Source organism: Parasteatoda tepidariorum, chromosome X2 (assembly GCF_043381705.1).
Source record: "Parasteatoda tepidariorum isolate YZ-2023 chromosome X2, CAS_Ptep_4.0, whole genome shotgun sequence".
Taxonomy (NCBI): domain Eukaryota; kingdom Metazoa; phylum Arthropoda; class Arachnida; order Araneae; family Theridiidae; genus Parasteatoda; species Parasteatoda tepidariorum.
Window position 1 is genome coordinate 29,501,435 of NC_092215.1, and position 20,425 is coordinate 29,521,859.

General features: G+C 27.2%; 1 protein-coding gene and 1 long non-coding RNA gene across 2 annotated transcripts in view; one reads left to right on the plus strand and one right to left on the minus strand.

Annotated features, from left to right (window-relative positions):
- The window catches only part of LOC122269162 (uncharacterized), a 54,698-nt gene that overhangs the window by 2,985 nt on the left and 31,288 nt on the right, over positions 1-20,425 (plus strand). Inside the window, exons 2-3 of the long non-coding RNA XR_006225011.2 lie at positions 7,849-7,902; positions 8,065-8,117. This is a non-coding gene — a long non-coding RNA (uncharacterized lncRNA). The remainder of the gene's footprint in view (positions 1-7,848; positions 7,903-8,064; positions 8,118-20,425) is intronic.
- The window catches only part of LOC107450968 (transient receptor potential cation channel subfamily V member nanchung), a 107,903-nt gene continuing 89,909 nt past the window's right edge, over positions 2,432-20,425 (minus strand). The window contains exons 15-16 of the mRNA XM_071188148.1: positions 6,018-6,143; positions 2,432-2,905 (exon numbers count right to left, since the gene is read on the minus strand). Coding sequence (XP_071044249.1) covers positions 2,795-2,905; positions 6,018-6,143 — 237 coding nt within the window. The 3' untranslated portion in view covers positions 2,432-2,794. The remainder of the gene's footprint in view (positions 2,906-6,017; positions 6,144-20,425) is intronic.

Consider the following 20,425-nt stretch of genomic DNA (forward strand, 5'->3'; position numbering starts at 1 on the left):
TATATATATATATATAGCTTTGGACCATGTGTTCTGCATCATGGGATAATAGTTTGTAAAAGTTTCAGAAGAGAAGTGTTTCAGAGAAAAAAAAAGTTTCTGTTCCGCGCGAAGAAAATTTCTGGTAAAATTACCGTATTGTATGGTAATGGCATTTCTGGTAAAAAAAAAATCATAATTCTGTTTAATAAAACCAAAATATTCGGTATTTAAACCATTCATTTGGTAATTTTTCTGTTCGTATGTTAACAGTTTACCGGAAATTCTTACTTTCGAAATTATAGTTCTTATTATCACATATTAGGTAAAAAATATGAAACGGAAAAGTATATTTAACCGAATAAATGGCTTTTATGCCCTGCTATAAGGTATAATGATAAAATTATCAAATTCTATTATATATTATATTTAACAACTAACGATATTTTATTGTTAATTTTACCTAGCAGTGAAAATTGCCGAGCTTTTTGATGTTCCCATAGAGCCAGAAACACGGTAAATTTTACCATATTCAAATAGTACCATACATTTTTCCTTAGTATATATTTTGTAATTATTGGGATATTTTAGGGTGATCAGCCTAATTGTCAGTCATGCTTAATAAGACGTTTTTGCCTGCATATAAGTCTCAAATTCGGATCATGGTTTCTGCATAAGACAAATAGAAAAATTAAAAAAAAGTGTCATTTCGATATTTTGCAATTTTCGGGGTAGTTAGTCTCATTGACAGCAATGTAAATAAAACATTTCTATCGAGATCAAATTTGAACCACTATGAATTCATATCAGATATAGGGAAAAGCTAGAAAAAATTACATTATGTTATTTTGTAACTATTTTTGTAATTAGGAGTAATTAGACAGAATTGCTAAATTAACAGAACTGCTAAATAATGCGTTTTTAACGAGATAGATGTCTACAACTTGCACAATGTGTTTCTTATCAGATATAAGGAAAAGCTAAAAATAGGTTGCTTCTGCATTTTGTAACAAATTAGGAGTATTTAATTGAACCCAAATTAACCCTAAATTGAAAGTTATGCTAAATAAAAGTTTGCTACGATGATTGAAGTCTCAAATTTTGACCTGATACTCCTTATCAAATAAAGGACAAAACTGAACAAGATTTGTTTCCATATTTTGTATCTTTGATCAGAGGAAGTGTTGGGAAAATGATATCCCTCAATTGTTTCCAACGCAAAGTAAATTTGAAGGTGAACTTGCTGATCACCGAAGACGGCTAGAAAATAATTTAAATTTATTATTTATTATATTGGCTGGGATAGCCTGATTGGCAGGGCGCTAGACTCATGTTCTTCAGAACGGGAGTTCGAATCCAGCAGGCCGAGGACTCCGCGTGTAGTAAATGGTGACTGGTGCACGATAAATTTATCGGGTCACAAAGCCCTCCATGTTCCCATAACAAATCATACCTCTGAGGATACTGAATTAGAGATTGATCGTTCTCTGATTCAGACCAAAATTACGATCTGTGGATAAATGAACGGATGCGTGAATGGGATCGCCCTATAAACTGGTATGACGTATGGGTGAGGCAGAAGTCGAATTCTTCGCAATAGATGGCGCCACTGGAAAACAAGAACAATCGCACCCCCTTGCCTCAATGGCCTACGACAACAGCAACAACAACATTTATTATATTCTTATTAAGAAAAATGTTACTTATATATTTTTAATTTTTAAAAGAGTAACATTCTGAAAATGTCATTGAAATTTGTAATTCAATTAATAAAACATTAGAAATTTTCGACTACAAGACATCGAATAATTAGTTTGCGAATTGAATAATAATTAATTGAATTAGTTAATAGAATAATAATTAGTAGTGAGTTCTATTTTTANCATTTATTTGTATCAGTACAAGTCGTTTCTGCATTAAATTTCATTTGATTCTGATGATTCTTTCATGGTGTTGCATTTTCTACAAACAGCAGTTTAATATTGTTGTCATAAAAATGTAAAAAAGTTTTTTAAATGAAATGTATTTGTTTATATTAATGCAGTGAAAAGTGATATTAAAAAAAAAAAAAAAANAAAAAAAAAAAAAAAAAAAAAAAAAAAAAAAAAAAAAAAAAAAAAAAACGAAAATGTATCTCCTTATGTGATATATGTTTTATTTTTAATACTAGAAACACGAAACAGTCTTTATTTTTATGTGACAGATGTTTTATTTGCATTGATGTACTTAAAAGTGATAATAAAACACAAATCAGTTATTATTTTTATGAGATAGGTTTCTTATTTGCATTGATGCTGTTAAATTTGATAGTAACAACACAGAACCGTCTTTATCTTTATGTGATAGGTTTCTTATTTACATTCATGCAGTTAATTGCGATAGTTAAAAACACAAAACAGCCTATAGTTTTATGTGATAGGTTTCTTATTTGCATTGCAATCAAATGTCATAGTAAAAACAGAAAACAGTCTTATTTTTTTATTGATACGCTTTTTATTTATATGTATGCAGTTATAGGAGGTAATAAAAATATAAAACAGTTTTCATATTTATGTGTTATGCTTTTAATATATAGTAATGCAGTGAAACGTAAAAATGAAAATACGAAAAGGGATTATTTTTATGAGATATGCTTTTTATTTATATTGACTCAATTTAATAAGACAATAAAACACTAAATAGTCTTTAATTTTAATGTGATATGCACTTTCATATGCTAAATTAAATTAAAATTTAAGGAGATAGAAATTAAAATTAAAATAGAAAACAGTTTTTTGTACTATTCTAGGTAATATGACATAGTATTAAGCATCCATTATTTTATGTTTCGTTTTTTTTCTTCGAACAGTTTTTTCCTTCGATTCCTACTTTCTAAGTTAGAGGTTCGCATTTCAGAAATACAACGTAGTTCTTCTTTCTCAGCTTCCTAAAAACAAAAACAAATAAATGAGATAATAAATTAAGACAAAATATTTAGTTCAATTTCAAAACAATAAAATATGAAAAGGAAAGAAACGGTAACAGTTGTGAAAAATGTAGTTTTTGTGATAATTTATTTTTGTAAAACTCATGCATATTTACAAGCATCTGGGATGCATTATTTGAATCATTTTTAAAATATAAATGAATTCTTTAATACTGCTAAAACATATAAAGAGTAGTACACAAAAATGCTTAAAATTCTCTATGAGTCTTTTTAAAAAAAATAAAATTTAAAAATTTATAAAAACTGATGTTTATAATTTTTAATACAACTGATGATATTATGCTGCAATATTAAAATTGTTTGATTTATTTTATTGTGTTATTTTATGGTAGTTGGAAGAAAAATAATATTTTCGTCAGATAATATTTTCTAAAATTCCCGAGCCGAAAATTATGCATTTTCTTTTAATTAGAAATATCATTACCATACAATACGGTAATTTTACCAGAATTTTTTTTCTCCCGGCAATTGTTTAAAATTAAGCTTTCATAAAATTGTCTTATTTTATGACAACTGGTAGAAAAGTAATATTTTCATCAGAAAAAATATTTTCTAAAATTCCCGAGCGGAAAATGATTTATAGTTTCTAAGTCTTTAAGAACAGTTTGAAATGATGTTTATTTGTAATGTGTTGGAGGAAGATAACAAAAGAGAGGTCTGACATTTATGAGAAATGAAAAGAGAATATTGTCAGGAACAGAAATATATGAAATGTTGTTATGATTTAATATTTTTCTGTCTTTGTTTGCTTCCATAAAATATAGTAAACAACAATTTCCGTCAAAATGACACGAAGCTAAATTGCTTTTAAGCACAGTAGAAGTAATATGCAATTAAATGCAGATGGGTTTAATTCTTTTCACTTTTATTATTTCATTACTTTTAGGAAATATATTTTTTGTTGTTGTCGTTGATCATTAAAGCAGAGGGAATACGATTGTTCTTGTTTTCCCGTGGCACAATCTAGGGCCAAGAATTTGACTTCTGCCACACCCATATGTCACACCCGTTTATAGGACCGAGTCATTCATACATCCATTCATTCGTCCTCAGATCGTTATTTTGAAGAGAACAATCAATCTCCAATTCAGTACCACCAGACGTATTGATTTGCTATGGGAACATGAAGGACTTTGTGAACAGACAGATTTAATGTGCACCAGTCACCATTGAATACACGGGGAGTTTTCGGCCAGCTGATTTCACGCTCCCGGTCTCACAAAGTGAGTTCAACGCCCTGCTGACCAGGCTAGCCCGGCCAACGTAGAATATCCTCAGTGATAGACGGATCATGGGTTCGAGTCTCCTTGCCTTCAGGCTAACCGTGAGAGGTTTTCATGATTTTCCTCTCCATATAAGGCAAATGTGGGTTAGTTCCATCGAAAAGTCTTCCACGAAGCCAAATTTTTTCCAATATATGATCCAGGAGTTCCCTTGTCTTCTGGATCAGATTCAAAATTACACAGCGACTGAGTTAGTTGAGCATTAGTAGTCGTAAACCCAATAAATTGGGTCGGCTGTTCAACGATGATTATAAAATAAAATAATGTTTTCACTAAGAAACTTTGACTAGCCTTATCGACAAATTCCCATGGCCCCAATATGATGGTATTCTAAGTAACGCAAATGTGGGTTAGTTCCATCAAAAAGTCCTCCACGTAGGCTAAATTTCTCCCAATACTTGATCCAGGAGTTCCCTTGTCTTCTGGATTAGGTTCAAAATAACAAGGCTGAGGAGTTGAACATTAGTGGTCGTAAAACCAAAAAATTGGGTCGGCTGTTCAACGACGGTTATAAAATAAAACTAAATCTATTCAGTTACGCATTTTGTATAAAAACCTTCAGTTGACATTCGCGTCAAATAAGTTGCATATTTTACTAATTTTATTGAGGAATTTTCAAATATTTTTTTACATATCTAACGATATTTTTTTCTTTAAAAAAATATTTTTAAGTTACTTTATTCTATGAAATGCTGTAAGAAAAAAGTTTTATATTACTCGTAGTAAGTCATGTATACCGTATCTTAAAATTTACGAAATAAACACTCGCAAATTCGATTTGAAAACGCAAGTTTAATGAGTCATTAAAAATAATATAAGTGTGAAGCTATTACACATTGGTGAAACAACGTAAAAAAAATTGACGGCTGAGGTCTTTTTCAGATTTTCCAAAATTAATGTTTTAATTTTTTTAAACAGAAATTCTCTCCATATAATTATAAATTTTTTTTTTAGATCAATGTGTTTTCAGCTGCAAGACGAGGCACATACTGTTATTTTTAAGTCTTATTAGCAATGTAATAATAATAACATTGATAATAATAATAACATTGATAATAATAACAATAATAATTGAAAATTTTTAAAATTTGCTTTACCTCTGTAAGAGGCACACTGAAAAAAGAAAAAAACTATGGTCAAAACTACTAGAATATGGTTAAATTTACCGTATTTCTGGCTCGATAGGAACACCAAAAAAGCTCGGTAATTTTTACCGAAGAGTATTAGTAATGGTTTTGGTTAAATTAACCATAAAATATAGTGTCATAATAAATGATAAAATTTAATAAATGTGGGAAAATTTGATTATTTTACTATGATACCTTTAAGAATGATATAAAAACCATTTATTCGGCTAAATTTACCTCTCAGTTTTTATTTTATTTAAACGTTTGGTTTTAAGGACTACAATTTGAAACCGTTAAACAGTCTCCATATAAATTTAATTATGAACAAATAAATGATTTTTAAACAACAATTACTTTGGTTTTAGAATTATGTGTTTTTATTATTATTATTACAAGAAATGGTATTACCATACAGTGCGGTAATTTTACCACAAATCTTTTCTCCGTGCATGATTTTTTCTTTAAAGAGTCCTCAGGTAAGATTTTTAGTGTAATCTCTTAGTTTATTTAACTTTTTAAAATAATTTACAAAATATAAGTGAAGCATTGCAGCTTGATCATTAATGTTTTAAATATATGAAGTTGATTTAATGATATTTTCAGATAGAGCTATTTTACGTGAATATAGTAAACGGTATTTACATTATGTTCCAATCTCAAAACAAGAGCTCTTCGGCCATCAGCCATTGCCTGAGAATAGTTTCTTTGTTGTTGTAAACAAATAGCAGGTGGTACTCCTCTTTCTACCACAAGAACTATTCGAGCCCACTGTAAAAAAACAATCTGATTTTAATTTCTGAAATAATTTTACTAGGTTATAAAATTATAAGAAGGTAATTTCTGAAATAATTTTACTAGGTTATAAAATTATAGGAAGGTAATTTCTGAAATAATTTTACTAGATTATTAAATTATAAGAGGGTAATTTCTGAAATAATTTTACTAGGTTATAAATTTATAGGAAGGTAATTTCTGAAATAATTTTACTAGGTTATAAAATTATAAGAAGGAAATTTCTGATGTAATTTTACTAGGTTATAAAGTTATAGGGAGGTAATTTCTGACATAATTTTACTAGGTTATAAAATTATAAGAAGGTAATTTCTGAAGTAATTTTACTAGGTTATAAAGTTATAGGAAGGTAATTTCTGAAATAATTTTACTAGGTTATAAAATTATACGAAGGTAATTTCTGAAATAATTTTACTAGGTTATAAAATTATAAGAAGGTAAAATATAATAGAAATTAGACTTTGGTGGAATTTGCTAAATTTTGTAATTTTATTCCACAAAGAGCAAGAAAGATTTTTGTAGAGCAGAGAGCAAAATACTCCATATTCAATAATCGTCGAAATATAATGTATTTAACGCTTAGAAGTTTTTGTTTTCCTTTGCCCTTTGCTATGTATAAAGCAAAAAAAAAAAAAAAAAAAAAAAAAAAAAAAAAAAAAAAAAAAAAAAANAAAAAAAAGAAAAAAGAAAAAAAAAAAGGAAAGATTTTTGCAGCGTGAAATATAAAATTATCAGAAATAAATAATTTTCGAAATATAATGACTTTGAGATTTGACCTTGAGAAGAGAAAAAAATTTTGTTGCACAAAAAACAAAAATTCTTATAAGTCAATTTCTAGAAATTAATTTTTAAAACCTAATAATTGCATTTATTTGTTTCTGATGCATACATAAGCATAGTTTGCTATATTATACTCAAGAATGGAACAAAATTATTTTTATTTATTAAAATTTCAATAAATAAACTCATCAATATATCCTAAAATGTAACGTTAGTCTCTATGAAATGACCCATATATGTATGCATACGGATAAGAATAAGACAAGTCTTCCAGTTGCAAACCTCGATAAACGCAATTCAACACAACATATTTGCAACTTTTTAAACTTCATGTTCATAAGTTATTTTGTTTCGACGCTGTAAAAATAAAGCTTTTCCGTCATATAAATAAAGCCGTTATATGAAATAAAGCTTTTTGGCGAATAATATGCTGTTTATAAGACACTTTAAGTCGGTGGTGTAATATGTCTCCAAATTTGATGACATACTTGCACTTCGGTTCTATTGAAAACTTGTATTTCGCTACTTTGTACCAAGTAGTGTGAAAGAACATTCTAGGTGTTTCACAGTAACAGTAACTTCATAGAGTTTTTGTGCATTTTAACACCACTTTGGTAAAAGTAAGTGCCACCATATTTGGTGTTCAGATACTCGAAAGTTTCTTTTTTTTTTTTCTACAGTGTAAAGAAAAGATGCATAAATAGCCAAATAGTGTAATTTTTTGAGACTAAGACGAATTGCCTCGATTTTTTCAACGGGAATTCGAATTTCTTCGATTAATCGCACATGTCATTTAAAATTGAATAATTTAAATGAAATTCATACAGTATCGATTCTATATATTGCATTCTCTAAAAAATAGAATTACGTAAAACCATAATACCGTATCAATTTTTTGCAGCCTAAAAAAAAACGTTTTGAACCATGCTTCTTCTCAAGATGGAAACAAGTTTATGTAAGTAAACTACTGATTTTCAAAAGTTAGTTGTGATTCTTAATAGTTTCTATGGAAATTCTAAAACTTTAAATGAAATTTATATATGAGCAATTCTACATATTACATTCTCAAAAAATTCGAATTAACGTAGAACCATAATACCGTTTAAATTTTTTGCAGCTTTAAAAAGAGATTTTAAATCATACTTCCTATCAAGATGGAAACAAGTTTATGTAAGTAAACTACTAATTTTCAAAAGTTAATTGTGATTCTTAATAGTTTCTTCCCATTATTTGCTTTTTTTTTTATCTGTATTCACAAGATTAAAAAAAATATTTCCTGAAAATTCCAGTTCTAGATAACCTTGAATGTCAGGTGCTTTCTTAAGCCTTTTCGAAAAACTCGTGTAAGGAAATTTAAGAATTAATTTGTGCGATAATATCGGTTAACCGGATAATATCGGTTTGATTAAAAAGGCTCCAAAATTCAGAGGCGTGGTGGAGAGGGGTCTGAGAAGGTCCGCTCCCCAAGGAAAACCTTTCAAGAGTGAAACTTATATTATTATCATATATTTAGAAATTTTCTAAAAAAATATTTGTATTCCCCAAATATTATACACCAGCTATGTGCCTGCCGAAATTCTAAGTAGTTTACATAGATTTTAAAATTTCTTTAATAGTAAGCACATTAGTTATTTTATTTATTTATGATAGTATTCTTTTCAAAGAAAAATACATGAAAGATCTTTTAAATATTTCAATTATATATTAAAAGAATTACGCACTATATTAAAGCAAGCTAAAAAAATATTTGGATTCCCCAAATATTATCAACCAGCTACGTGACTGCCGAAATTCTAAACAGTTTACATAGATTTTAAAATTTTTTTGATATTGAGTACATTAGTGATTTTATTTATTTATGATACTATTCTTTTAAAAGAAAAATACATGAAAGATCTTTTGAATATATCAATTATATATTAAAAGAATTACGCACTATAGTAAAGCAAGCTAAAAAAATATTTGGATTCCTCAAATATTATCAACCAGCTACGTGACTGCCGAAATTGTTAACAGTTTACATAGATTTTAAAATTTTTTTGAAATTGAGTACATTAGTGATTTTATTTATTTATGATACTATTCTTTTAAAAGAAAAATACATGAAAGATCTTTTGAATATATCAATTATATATTAAAAGAATTACGCACTATAGTAAAGCAAGCTAAAAAAATATTTGGATTCCTCAAATATTATCAACCAGCTACGTGACTGCCGAAATTGTTAACAGTTTACATAGATTTTAAAATTTTTTTGAAATTGAGTACATTAGTGATTTTATTTATTTATGATACTATTCTTTTAAAAGAAAAATACATGGAAGATCTTTTGAATATTTCAATAAAAAAATTACGCATTATAGTAAAACAAGCAAATTTAAAGAAAATTAAGCTACAGCAAATAAACTTCAAATAAATAACTGATTTCTAACAGTTATTATGTTTCTTAAGAGTATCTTCTTCCTTTTACTAGAAACTCATTTATATTTTCTTTGTATTTTCAAGATTAATGGAATATTTCATGAACATTTCTGATCTTGATAACCTTGAATGTCAGGTGTTATTCCAAGCAACTTTTGAAACCGTTCATTCTTATTTCACGAAATGTGACATCATAACAAATTGGATAGAACATCTGCACGTTTTGGGTACTTGAGTTACGTATTTCAATTATTTTTTTAAATAAAATTCTATTAATTCTACTAGTATTATAAAACTGTAAAGAAATGATTTAGGTTAAAAATATGAATTTATAGTTCAAATTTATAGAAAAGTAAGCTACAGAAAAGTAGTTACAAGAAAACAACTTTTTATTTTTATTTTTACAGTAAATAGTGTTTTTTAATATCCTTTTCCTTTTATTTGAAGCACATTTGTCTTTTCTTTGTATTCCCAAGATTAATGGAATATTTCAGAAAAATTCCAGATCTTGAAAACTTTGAATGTCAGGTATTATTCCAAGAAATTTTTAAACTACAAATTCCTATTTGACGAAATGTTGCTTTTTAAGAAATTGGATTGAACATCAGTACGTTTAGAGTACTTGAGTTACGTATTTCAATTATTTTTTATTATAAAATTCTATCAAATTACTAGTATTATAAAGCTATTTATTTTTTAAAGAAATGATTCAGGTTTGAAATTATGAATTTATAGTTCAAATTTATAGAAAAGTAGGCTACAGAAAAGTAGTTTCAAGAAAACAACTATTTTCTTTTACAGTAAACAGTGTTTCTTAATATCTGCTTTCTTTTATTTGAAGTACATTTGTCTTTTCTTTGTATTCTCAAAATTAATGGAATATTTCAGGAAAATTCCAGATCTTAAAAACTTTGAATGTCAGTTACTATTCCAAGAAATTTTTAAACTGCAAATTCCTATTTGACGAATTGTTACTTTTTGAGAAATTGGATTGAACATCAGTACGTTTTGAGTACTTGAGTTACGTATTTCAATGATTTTTTTCAAATAAAATTCTATTAAGTTACTAGTATTATAAAGCTATAAAGAAATGATTTAGGTTCAAAATATGAATTTATAGTTCAAATTTATAGAAAAGTAAGCTACAGAAAAGTAGTTTCAAGTAAACAACTTTTTTGTTTACAGTTAATAGTGTTTCTTAATATCTTCTTCCCTTTCTTTGAAATACATTTGTCTCTTCTTAGTATTCCCAAGATTATTGGAAAAATTCATGAAAATTTCAGACCCTGATAACTTTGAATGTCAGGTTTTATTCCAAGCAATTTTTTAAGCTGCAAATTCCTATTTGACGAAATGTTACTTAATAAGAAATTGGATTAAACATCTGTACGTTTTGAGGACTTGGGTTACAAATTTCAACTGTTTTTCATAAAATAATATCAAGTTACTAGTATTATAAAGCTGTTTAATTTTTAAAGAAATGATTCGGGGTTAAAAATATGAATTAATAGTTCAAATTTATGCAAAAGTAAGCCACAGAAAAGTAGTTTCAAGAAAACAACTGTTTTCTTTTACAGTAAATAATGTTTATTAATGTCTTCTTCCTTTTCTTTGAAGTACATTTGTCTTCTCTTAGTATTCCCAAGATTAATGAAATAATTCATAAAAAGTCCAGATCCTGATAACTTTGAATGTCAAGTTTTATTCCAAGCGATTTTTTAAGCCGCAAATTCCTATTTGACGAAATGTTACTTAATATCGCTCATTTGGTGAAACAATGACGTAACTGATAGTTTCTATAATATATAAGTTACGTCATTGTTACGTCATTGTGATATCAAGTTACTATTATTATAAATCTGACTATTAAAGAAATGATTCAGTTACAAACTAGTTTTGTTTAGTAGATTTTAGTTTACACTTGAATTTTAAGTGAATTTTAATAATCATTATTTCAAATTACTAATTATTCTATATAACTTATTATCATTTAATATTGCTTAAATATTTTAACGCATGCATAAAATAGGAAAATAGAGCAGCTGAATTTTCTAAATAGAGCTGTAGAAAGCTTCGTTGAAAAAGTCACTAACTTTCGAAGAAAAGAATTTTTATTTTATTTTATTAAGTGTACCAATTTTTTAGTAAGTGTAGCTAGTATAAGTAATTTCTCATTTTAGTTATTCAATTCCAAGAAGTCATGTCTGGGTAATATCTAACCTAAATTATACGTTTTTTAAAACGTAAATGTGACATGTTCATTTTGGCGAAAATATTTTTAAAATAACCATATTTTAGAATGATCATTTCTTTTTTACTTTCTATAAGGTTATAAAAATAGAAAAGAAGATATTTTATTGCTTCGTAAAAAGCTTTTTAATTAAAATATTCCACTTCTTATTCTGCTTATGATTAAGATTTAAAAAAACCTTGTAAAATTTGAGATTTCAAGTTATAAATTGAGGTCTCAAGGAGGTTGTTCCAAAATATCTAAGAAGTAATTTGTGAATGAAAATAAAATAGTAAAAAAAATAGCAAAAATGTAAATTGGAAACATAGGGTATGGGGTAATGCCACCCATAACGGAATTGTTTTGAAATATTCAATGATGGTTTAGTTTATTGTTTAATTTACTTTCCAGTAATGATGAAAAAATACTATGAAAATGACACTGATGAAATTAAAACTGTACTTATTTTTTCATCTAAATATGTCTTAAAATGTTGGCACAAAGCACAAAATTTAAAGAAAAAAAAATTGATTTTTGTTTTTATTAAATTAGATAAAAGTTAATTAGTTAAATGAATGAGTTTAAAAATTAACTAAAAAATTCTTTTAACTGGACAAAACTTTCAATAAAGTACACTTTTTCTGTTAGATTGTTATCAAAGTATACAGTAAGGAAAATTTTGACTGACAAATTGCACTTTTCTTTTATCACGCTTATCTTTCTTTTTTTTCTTTGTTGAAAGAAAACATTGCAAATGGATGATAAGGGAGACACGTGGACACGTGGAGTAAAATAAATTTCAAAAAAATTAAAAAGAAAATATTATTAGATGTTCTAATTTAGAAATTTATTGATTGATCCTCGCGCTTCACAGCTAACCATAAATGGTTAAGATATTACACACAAGATATTACATCAACTGAATCATTACACTTTAAGACATAAAAATATGAAATTCTGTTTTCAAAAATTTATTTTAGACATTTCGTTTATTCTATTGAATAAAATAAAATTTAATTTGAAATATAATAAGAAATCAATTAAATTGAAGAATTTAAACTAGCTTTTAAAATTTCTGAATCCCCTATACACATAATAATAATAATAAGCTAAGATGTTCGAAAAGAATGAGCTTTCCCTTATCAGGTAGTCAGAAATATATATAAAGTCATATTTCTAACAAATCGTAAGGTTATGCATTTATTTCTTGAAACGCGTAGCTTATTTTTTGGTGTCTAGTGCTTTAAGAAGTTTAAATAAATAGTTATGCATTTCGCAACAGTTTAATACTTTGAAAATTATCCTTATTCTTGGACTACTTAGTAGATAGTTAAAATTAATAAGAAAACGTTGGCTGTTTTATTAAAAACAAATTATTCAATTCATAATATAAGAATAATAATAATAATAACACTGGGGAACAAATTTTTCGTTGCATTCAGACAAATACTTGATCTTGCCTGATTCGAGTGTGGGGATTTCAAATATAAAATTGGTTTTGCTGCAAAAGCTAGAGATTTCTTTAAAATTCATTTTTAGTCTAATTTTTGTCGAATTGTACAAGTTTATAAGAGTTATATATAAAACGGAGCTGCATATATGTTGCGACCAACTTTTAGAGAAGTCGGGGCACGTAATCAGAATTAAAATTGCATAGAAATCCATGCTCGGAGATGCCGTCATACGCTGCTAGGGGCTTTATTTTATTATGACTTGTTTCGAAGCATGCAAAGAAACGGTTTATATTAGGGATGCTTCACTAGATACATATTGCGATATTTCCGGGCATAGGTTTCTATGTTATTTTAATCCTCATGATGTGTCCTAACTCCTGTAGGATTTTGTCGCAACATTTATGCAATCCCCCATTAAAAATAACGTTCTTAAGCTCTTATATTTAGACAAAAAATGGTAAAAAAATGTCATTAAAAAAACTGCAGTTTGGAGAAGAAAACCGATTGCACATTTGAGGTCAATGGCTTGAAAATATCCAAAATCCGTCAAAAAAATCTCATGCAACGGAATTTTTTTTTCCAGTGTGATAATTATAATAATAAATATGATAATTATAATTGGAAGATTATTTGTTATTATTTTGATTATTATTTTTATAACAATAACAATAATAATAATAATAGAAATGATACCAATAATAATGGTAATTATAATTATAATAATAAAAATAGTAGTAGAAATAATAATAATAATAATAACAAACGATATATAACTAAATAGTTAGGCATTGTTTTTGCAAAAATGTTGAAACATGTTTTTGCCGTTCGCTGTGGGTAATTGTTAAAATTTATTATATTAAAATTTCAACGCATGCAACAAAATACATTTAATTAATTGTCAGAATATTCATTAACTAAACTCCATTTAAAATAAATTTGTTATTCACGTAAACAAAATGTTTTTTTTGCACTATTTAGTCTTAACTTTTTATTTGAATAAACAATGAAGTGAAATTTCCAAATGAAAAATTTCCAGGAATTTTGACACAGCTACTTTTTATTTAAATGTCGCAGATAAAAAGACATGCTAATTAACAATCATTAATTAGGAGAAAACACAGAATTCGATAGAAAAATAATCATTTGAGGTAATCCTCCCTACCAACAGAAAATTAATTAACATAGAATTTCGAAGCAAATCCGGGAGCTTTATTTTCTATATCTTATAACACCCACTTGACTTAGTAAAAAGAAAAGGCATCTGTTATTTATTTAATTGAAAAAATAAATAAGTAACAAAGCATACTGCAAAGAAAATCAAATAAAATTGTATTTGGTTGTGATAGAATGAATAATAAACTAACTTATTTTCTAAACAGTCAAAGAGATCAGAATTGTTGATTCTAACTACTATATACTAGCAGCTAATCAAATAAAATTCCTGTTAAATAAGAAAAGTACTTTTTTGTTTTGTCAGTGGGAAATAGGATTTACAATAAATCTATTTATGTTTCATTCTTCAAATAGTGTGCGTGTAAACTCTTTGCTGTCATTTAAATATGAAACAACTCAGAGAAATTTGAGTAATGACATATCAAGTAATAAAAACATAATTCTGGTTTACAAAATCAAACTGTACTGTATTTAAATTTTGGTATTAAAAATAATTAATTTTTCTGTTCACATAATAACGTTTACCAAAAGCTCTGGTTTTAGAAATTATAGTTCTTTTTACCAAACATTTACCACAAAATTGAAATGTAAATTTAACCGAATAAATGATTTTTACGTTATGCTCTAAGGCAGTGTTTCCCAAACTTATGACTTTTGTGTACNCTAAGGAATCAAGATAAAATTACCAAAATTTTATCTTATTTACCAAATTTTATCCCTTATTATAAAACCATATTTTATTGTTAATTTTACCAAAATTTTTGCCATAGTTCGTCGGTAAAAATTACTGAGCTTTTTGGTGTTTCCATAAAGTCAGAAGTATTACCAACTTTACCATAATCTGGTTGTTTGGAATTTTTTAATTCTGGTAATTTTTTTCAGTGTAACAAGCAGGAACACCGGAAATAGCAAAATTTTAAGATGTTGCTTTATTTGATAAACACTGCAGAACAGTTCTCTTATCTTTTCTATCTGGTTTAAGGTTGTGGAATAGCTCATTAAAAGCTTCACATCCAACATATGGATTACTTCTTAAACGCCGGAGACAAAACAGAAAAAACTAATCGTTAGTCTATTTTCAATTTTATTTTATCTTTGTTAATTGAAAATAATTAAGTAGTGTCATATGATGTTCAATAAAGCTTGCTTTGATAAAATCATGATAAAATTATCAAATTTTACCTCATTTACCAAATTTTATCCCATATTATAAAACCATATTTAAATATTAATTCTACCAAAATCATTGCCATAGCTCGTCGGTAAAAATTACTCAGTTTTTTGGTGTTCACATGAACGGCAAATTTTACCATAATCTGGTAGTGGAATATACTTTTTTTCAGTGTAGTAAAAAGAAAAACCGGAAGTTACAAAACTTAAAGATATTACTTTATTTGCTAAACACGGCACCCTTGTCTTCTATTTGGTTCAAGGTTATAAAGCTTCACATCCATCCTATGGATTATTTCCTTAACGCTGGAGAGAAATGAAAAAAAAAATAACTAAGCTTTTAATCTATTTTTCATTTTATTTCATCTCTGTTATTTGAAAATAATTAAGTAATATGATATGACGTACAATTGAACTTGTTTTGACATCATCCAGGTGAATGCATTGTCATGAGATAAAATTACGTCAAAAATATTGACAACTCTTTTTTTCCCGCCATACCGCACAATGACCTTACACGTGTTCTTTCTCATGTTTATCAGCCATCTTGGAAAAAACGAAAGTAACTTCTAAATGCGACGCAGTAAAATGCGAAGATAAAAGAAGATAAGTAACTTCATAAGGAAGAGTTTAACCAAAACTAGGTAGTTGAAAGTTGTTTTTGTCACTCATATATCATATTTGAATAGGTTCAGTTGTGCGTGAAAATGCACGACCTGTGCTTATGTCATTACACTACCAGACAGTGAGCAATTGTTTTTAAGCTAGTAGTGCTTTTTGATTTTTTTTTATCTTTCAGAAACCAGACATTTGTATCGGGCATGAGAGCTAGGACATTGATTACTTCTGTATGAAATTTTTTTCCCTAAAATAGAAATAAATAAAATAAGCGTGAATACATACTAAAATTTTGCTTTGTAGAGAAAAATAGTAACTAGATTTATTGTCTTGTTTGTGAATTGTAAATCTGGAGAATATTAAGCGCAAGTCGTAACTGATTTGTCTGTGGTTTGACACTTTAGGAGCTATTTCAATCTTCACAAGCTGCTTGGCGGTGAAATTTTGATTTTGGACACAGCTCAAAATGTGCGTTTAAAGAAAATTGACAGAACTCAAAGTGTCTGTTTGGAAAAAAATAAATACATAAACATTAGAAGGAAAGGTCGGGATAGTCTGGTTGGTAGGGCACTGGACCCAAGTCCGAGAGTTCTAGGGTTCGATTCCCACCAGCCGAAGACCGTGAAGTAAATGGTGACGTTAAATCTGTTGAGTCACAAAGTCCTCCTTGTCCCCGTAACAAATCAATACCCCTTGGGGGTAGTGATCCAGGAGTTTCCTTGTCTTCTGGATTGGCTCAAAATTACAAGGCTACGGAATGGAACATTGGTAATCGTAAACCTAAAAATCGGGTAGGCTGTTCAACGACGGATATAGAATAAAATAAAATAAAACATTAGAAGGCATATTACAAAAATGAACGTAGGTGATTTGTGCATTTGAAAAAACAGATATAGCACAATATGCTATGTCGATAGATTAAATAACTAAATAGAGCATAATATGCTGTCAGTATGTTAAAAAACTAGATAGCACAATATCCTAGGTCAATATGTTAAAAAACTAGACATAAAGCAAAATGTGCTTTTTCAATGTAAAACAGTGAACCCACATATTTAACACAGACGTTACTCTGGAAAACTGTTCGCACAAAATAAAGTTTTGTATCACAAAATTCATGTAAAAAAAACCTAGCCATTGCACAATATTCGTGTAAAAAATGGACTAAGAACAAAATGCTATTTTTCAATGCAAAATAATGTACTCAAAATTTAAAATCTAATTTACTCTTAAGAAAGGTGAGCACTAAACAAAATTCTAAATAATATTTAAAAAATTGTTTTTTTTTCTGTTTTTAAACAAAAGACTTAGTTAGTTTAAATTAAAAATACATATCGGGTTACACAGTGCACAAAATAAAAAATTGAACACACTGAATGACTTTTGATTTACAAATAATTATTCAGTGTGCAAAATGAAAAAATCAAAATTAAAACGAGAAATAAAATTTATATGTAGACGATCAGTTAAAATTTGATAATTCGGCATTATCTAGCCGATTTACGTTCGAATTTTGTGTCATTTAAAATGTCATACTTTAAGAAGACATAAATTTTTTTTCACCTTACAAATAAAATATTTTTTCAACTATCATTAAATAAAATAATAAAAAATAATAATTAATTAATAAAAATATTTTTTTACGTAAAAATATCTTTGGACAAAAAAAATTTATAACTGTGTGCAAAAACGTTTCATCGAACTAAAAATTTTTTTTAAATATACCGAAATGCGCAAAAGGAGAAATTAACTTTGTTGACCAAATTTTCAACAGTCAAAAAGCTGACCAAAGTTTTCTGCTCTTCTGTTTAAACTATTGGGACCATACTTTTCGGATTGCGATTCCCTTTCCCCTATTTTCAGGGTCAGGAATCAGGGTAAATTCATCGAAATAAAGACGTGTTTATTAAAAAAAAGTATGTTTTTGTGTCTGATTTCGTAACTTAAAATACAGGGTGTTCCAAAATTCTCTTTACAACTTCAAAAATTCATAACTTCGAAAATAAACAAAATATTTATATTCTGTCNCGGCAAGGGGATTTTATTCATGATCTATCTACCTCTGAGTATATTTTACGTCAGCACTGTGGTTGATGCGAACCGGGAGCAGAATTCGTATCAACTGCTGGAATTCGAACCAAGATTACCTGGCTCTTTCCCATGAGTCACGACGAATGCTGATGCTCCTAAGTTCTAATGATATTAAAAAACAACAACATCTGTTTGTTTGAAAAATTCTGCTTCAGTTCACTACCGCTGAAAAAAATAATTCGCAACTGCTTCAAATATTTGAAAAATTCTGAAATCCGATTAATAGATTAAAAGTTATTCAGTATATTAATTTTTTTTGTTTAGAGTATTTTAACTCAATATTTGTCAACAAAATATCATGATTTGAAAATCCAAATAATATCCCTCTCGATTTAAAGTAATTGCATAACTTTTTAAACACAATTATTTCTAAGTTTATGCTTGATTATTATGAGTTGTTTTTTGGTCATTTTAAAAGCTTTCTTCGTGATCCATTTTACTAAATTTTGGGAGTAGTTTTAGAATCTCTACCCTTTTGTATATCAAGAAAGCTCATTTGTTTTTCAGCTGATTATAAAAGCATTTATGACTGCTCAAAATAGCTTTGATCATCGATCTTTTTTATCGCTGAATACACAAGCTTATACTTATGTTGAAAAAAAAATCAATATGACTTTTGTGTCATACTTCTCTTGCCACATGAATATTTTAAAAGGTTCTTTTTTCGGCTTGTGTATTTTACACAAACCTGTAATTTATTATGGCATTGTGCGCTATCATTTTCTTCCAATATATTATAAATTTTACCTGTTGTTTTTATTTTTTGTAATGCTCATAATGTTTCATATTTTTTTCCTTTAATGAGTACAAATATGCAGTAATATTAATGTAATTATTTTTCAAGCCATTACAATAAGAAAAGAATTGTAAAAAAGAGGTGAATTCTTTGTTTTAAAAATCAAGAATTTGGAAATGTAGTTAGATAAAATTATGAAATTTTTTTTTTGAGTTTTGCTGCTGTTGCTTTTATTTCTTGTAATGCTCATAATGTTTTATGAGTTCTTCATTTAATGAGTACAAATATTCAAGAATAACGTAATTTTTTTAAAATCGTTATTATGTGTTATAATAAGTGACAATTTTTCTTAAAAGAAAGGGAGGAATTCTTTGTTTTAATAATCAAGAATTTGNTTTTATGAGTTCTTCATTTAATGAGTACAAATATTCAAGAATAACGTAATTTTTTTAAAATCGTTATTATGTGTTATAATAAGTGACAATTTTTTTTAAAAGAAAGGGGGGAATTCTTTGTTTTAATAATCAAGAATTTGGAAATGTAGCAGATAAAATTATGAAAATTTTTCTTTGAGTTTTGTTGCTGTTGCTTTTACTTCCTGTAATGCTCATAATATTTCACATGGTTTTCAATAATGAGCACATATATACGATAATAATAGAATTTTTAAAAAATCATTGTTTTGTGTTACAGTAATTGAAGATTTTTTTTAAGAAAAGAGGGGAATTCTTTGTTTTAATAATCAAGAATTTGAAAATGTAGTTAGATAAAATTATGAAAATATTTTTCTTTGAGTTTTGCTGCTGCTGCTTTTACTTCTTTTTATGCTCATAATGTTTCATATTAATTCATTTCATATGTTTAAATGTTTAATATTAATATATCGTGTAATTATCATAAGAGGTGAATTCTTTGTTTTGGAAATCAAGAATTTGGAAATGTAGTTAGATAAAAATATGAAAATTTTTCCTTGAGTTTTACTGTTGTTGCTTTAACTTCTAGTAATGCACATAATGTTTTAAATAGTTTTTTTTAATAATGAACACAAATATACGATAATAATATAATTTTTTAAAAATCGTTGCTTAATGTTGCAGTAAGTGAAGATTTTTTTTTAAAAAAGGAAGGAATTCTTTGTTTTGATAATCAAGAATTTGAAAATGTAGTTAGATAAAATTATGAAAATATTTTTCTTTTACTTTTGCTGCAGCTGCTTTTATTTCTTTTTATGCTCATAATGTTTCATATGTTTTTCATTAAATGAGTACAAATATGTAATAATAATGTAATTATTTTTCAAATCATTACAATAAGAGAAGAATTTTAAAAAGGAGGTGAATTCTTCGTTTTAAAAACCAAGAATTTGTTCACAAGTGATCAAATTTCAACATATATTTCAATTTACATGAAAAATGAACGAGAAACAGTTTAAGCATACAGTCTAAAATTTTTCTTCCATTTTTTTAAAGATCATTCTAGAAATTTTCATATTATAATATTTAAATACTTATTAATGACACCTAAATACTCGCTTTAGTTCATTTCAAATTTTTGAACTGTGTAATGATAATTTTTTAAATGTTTG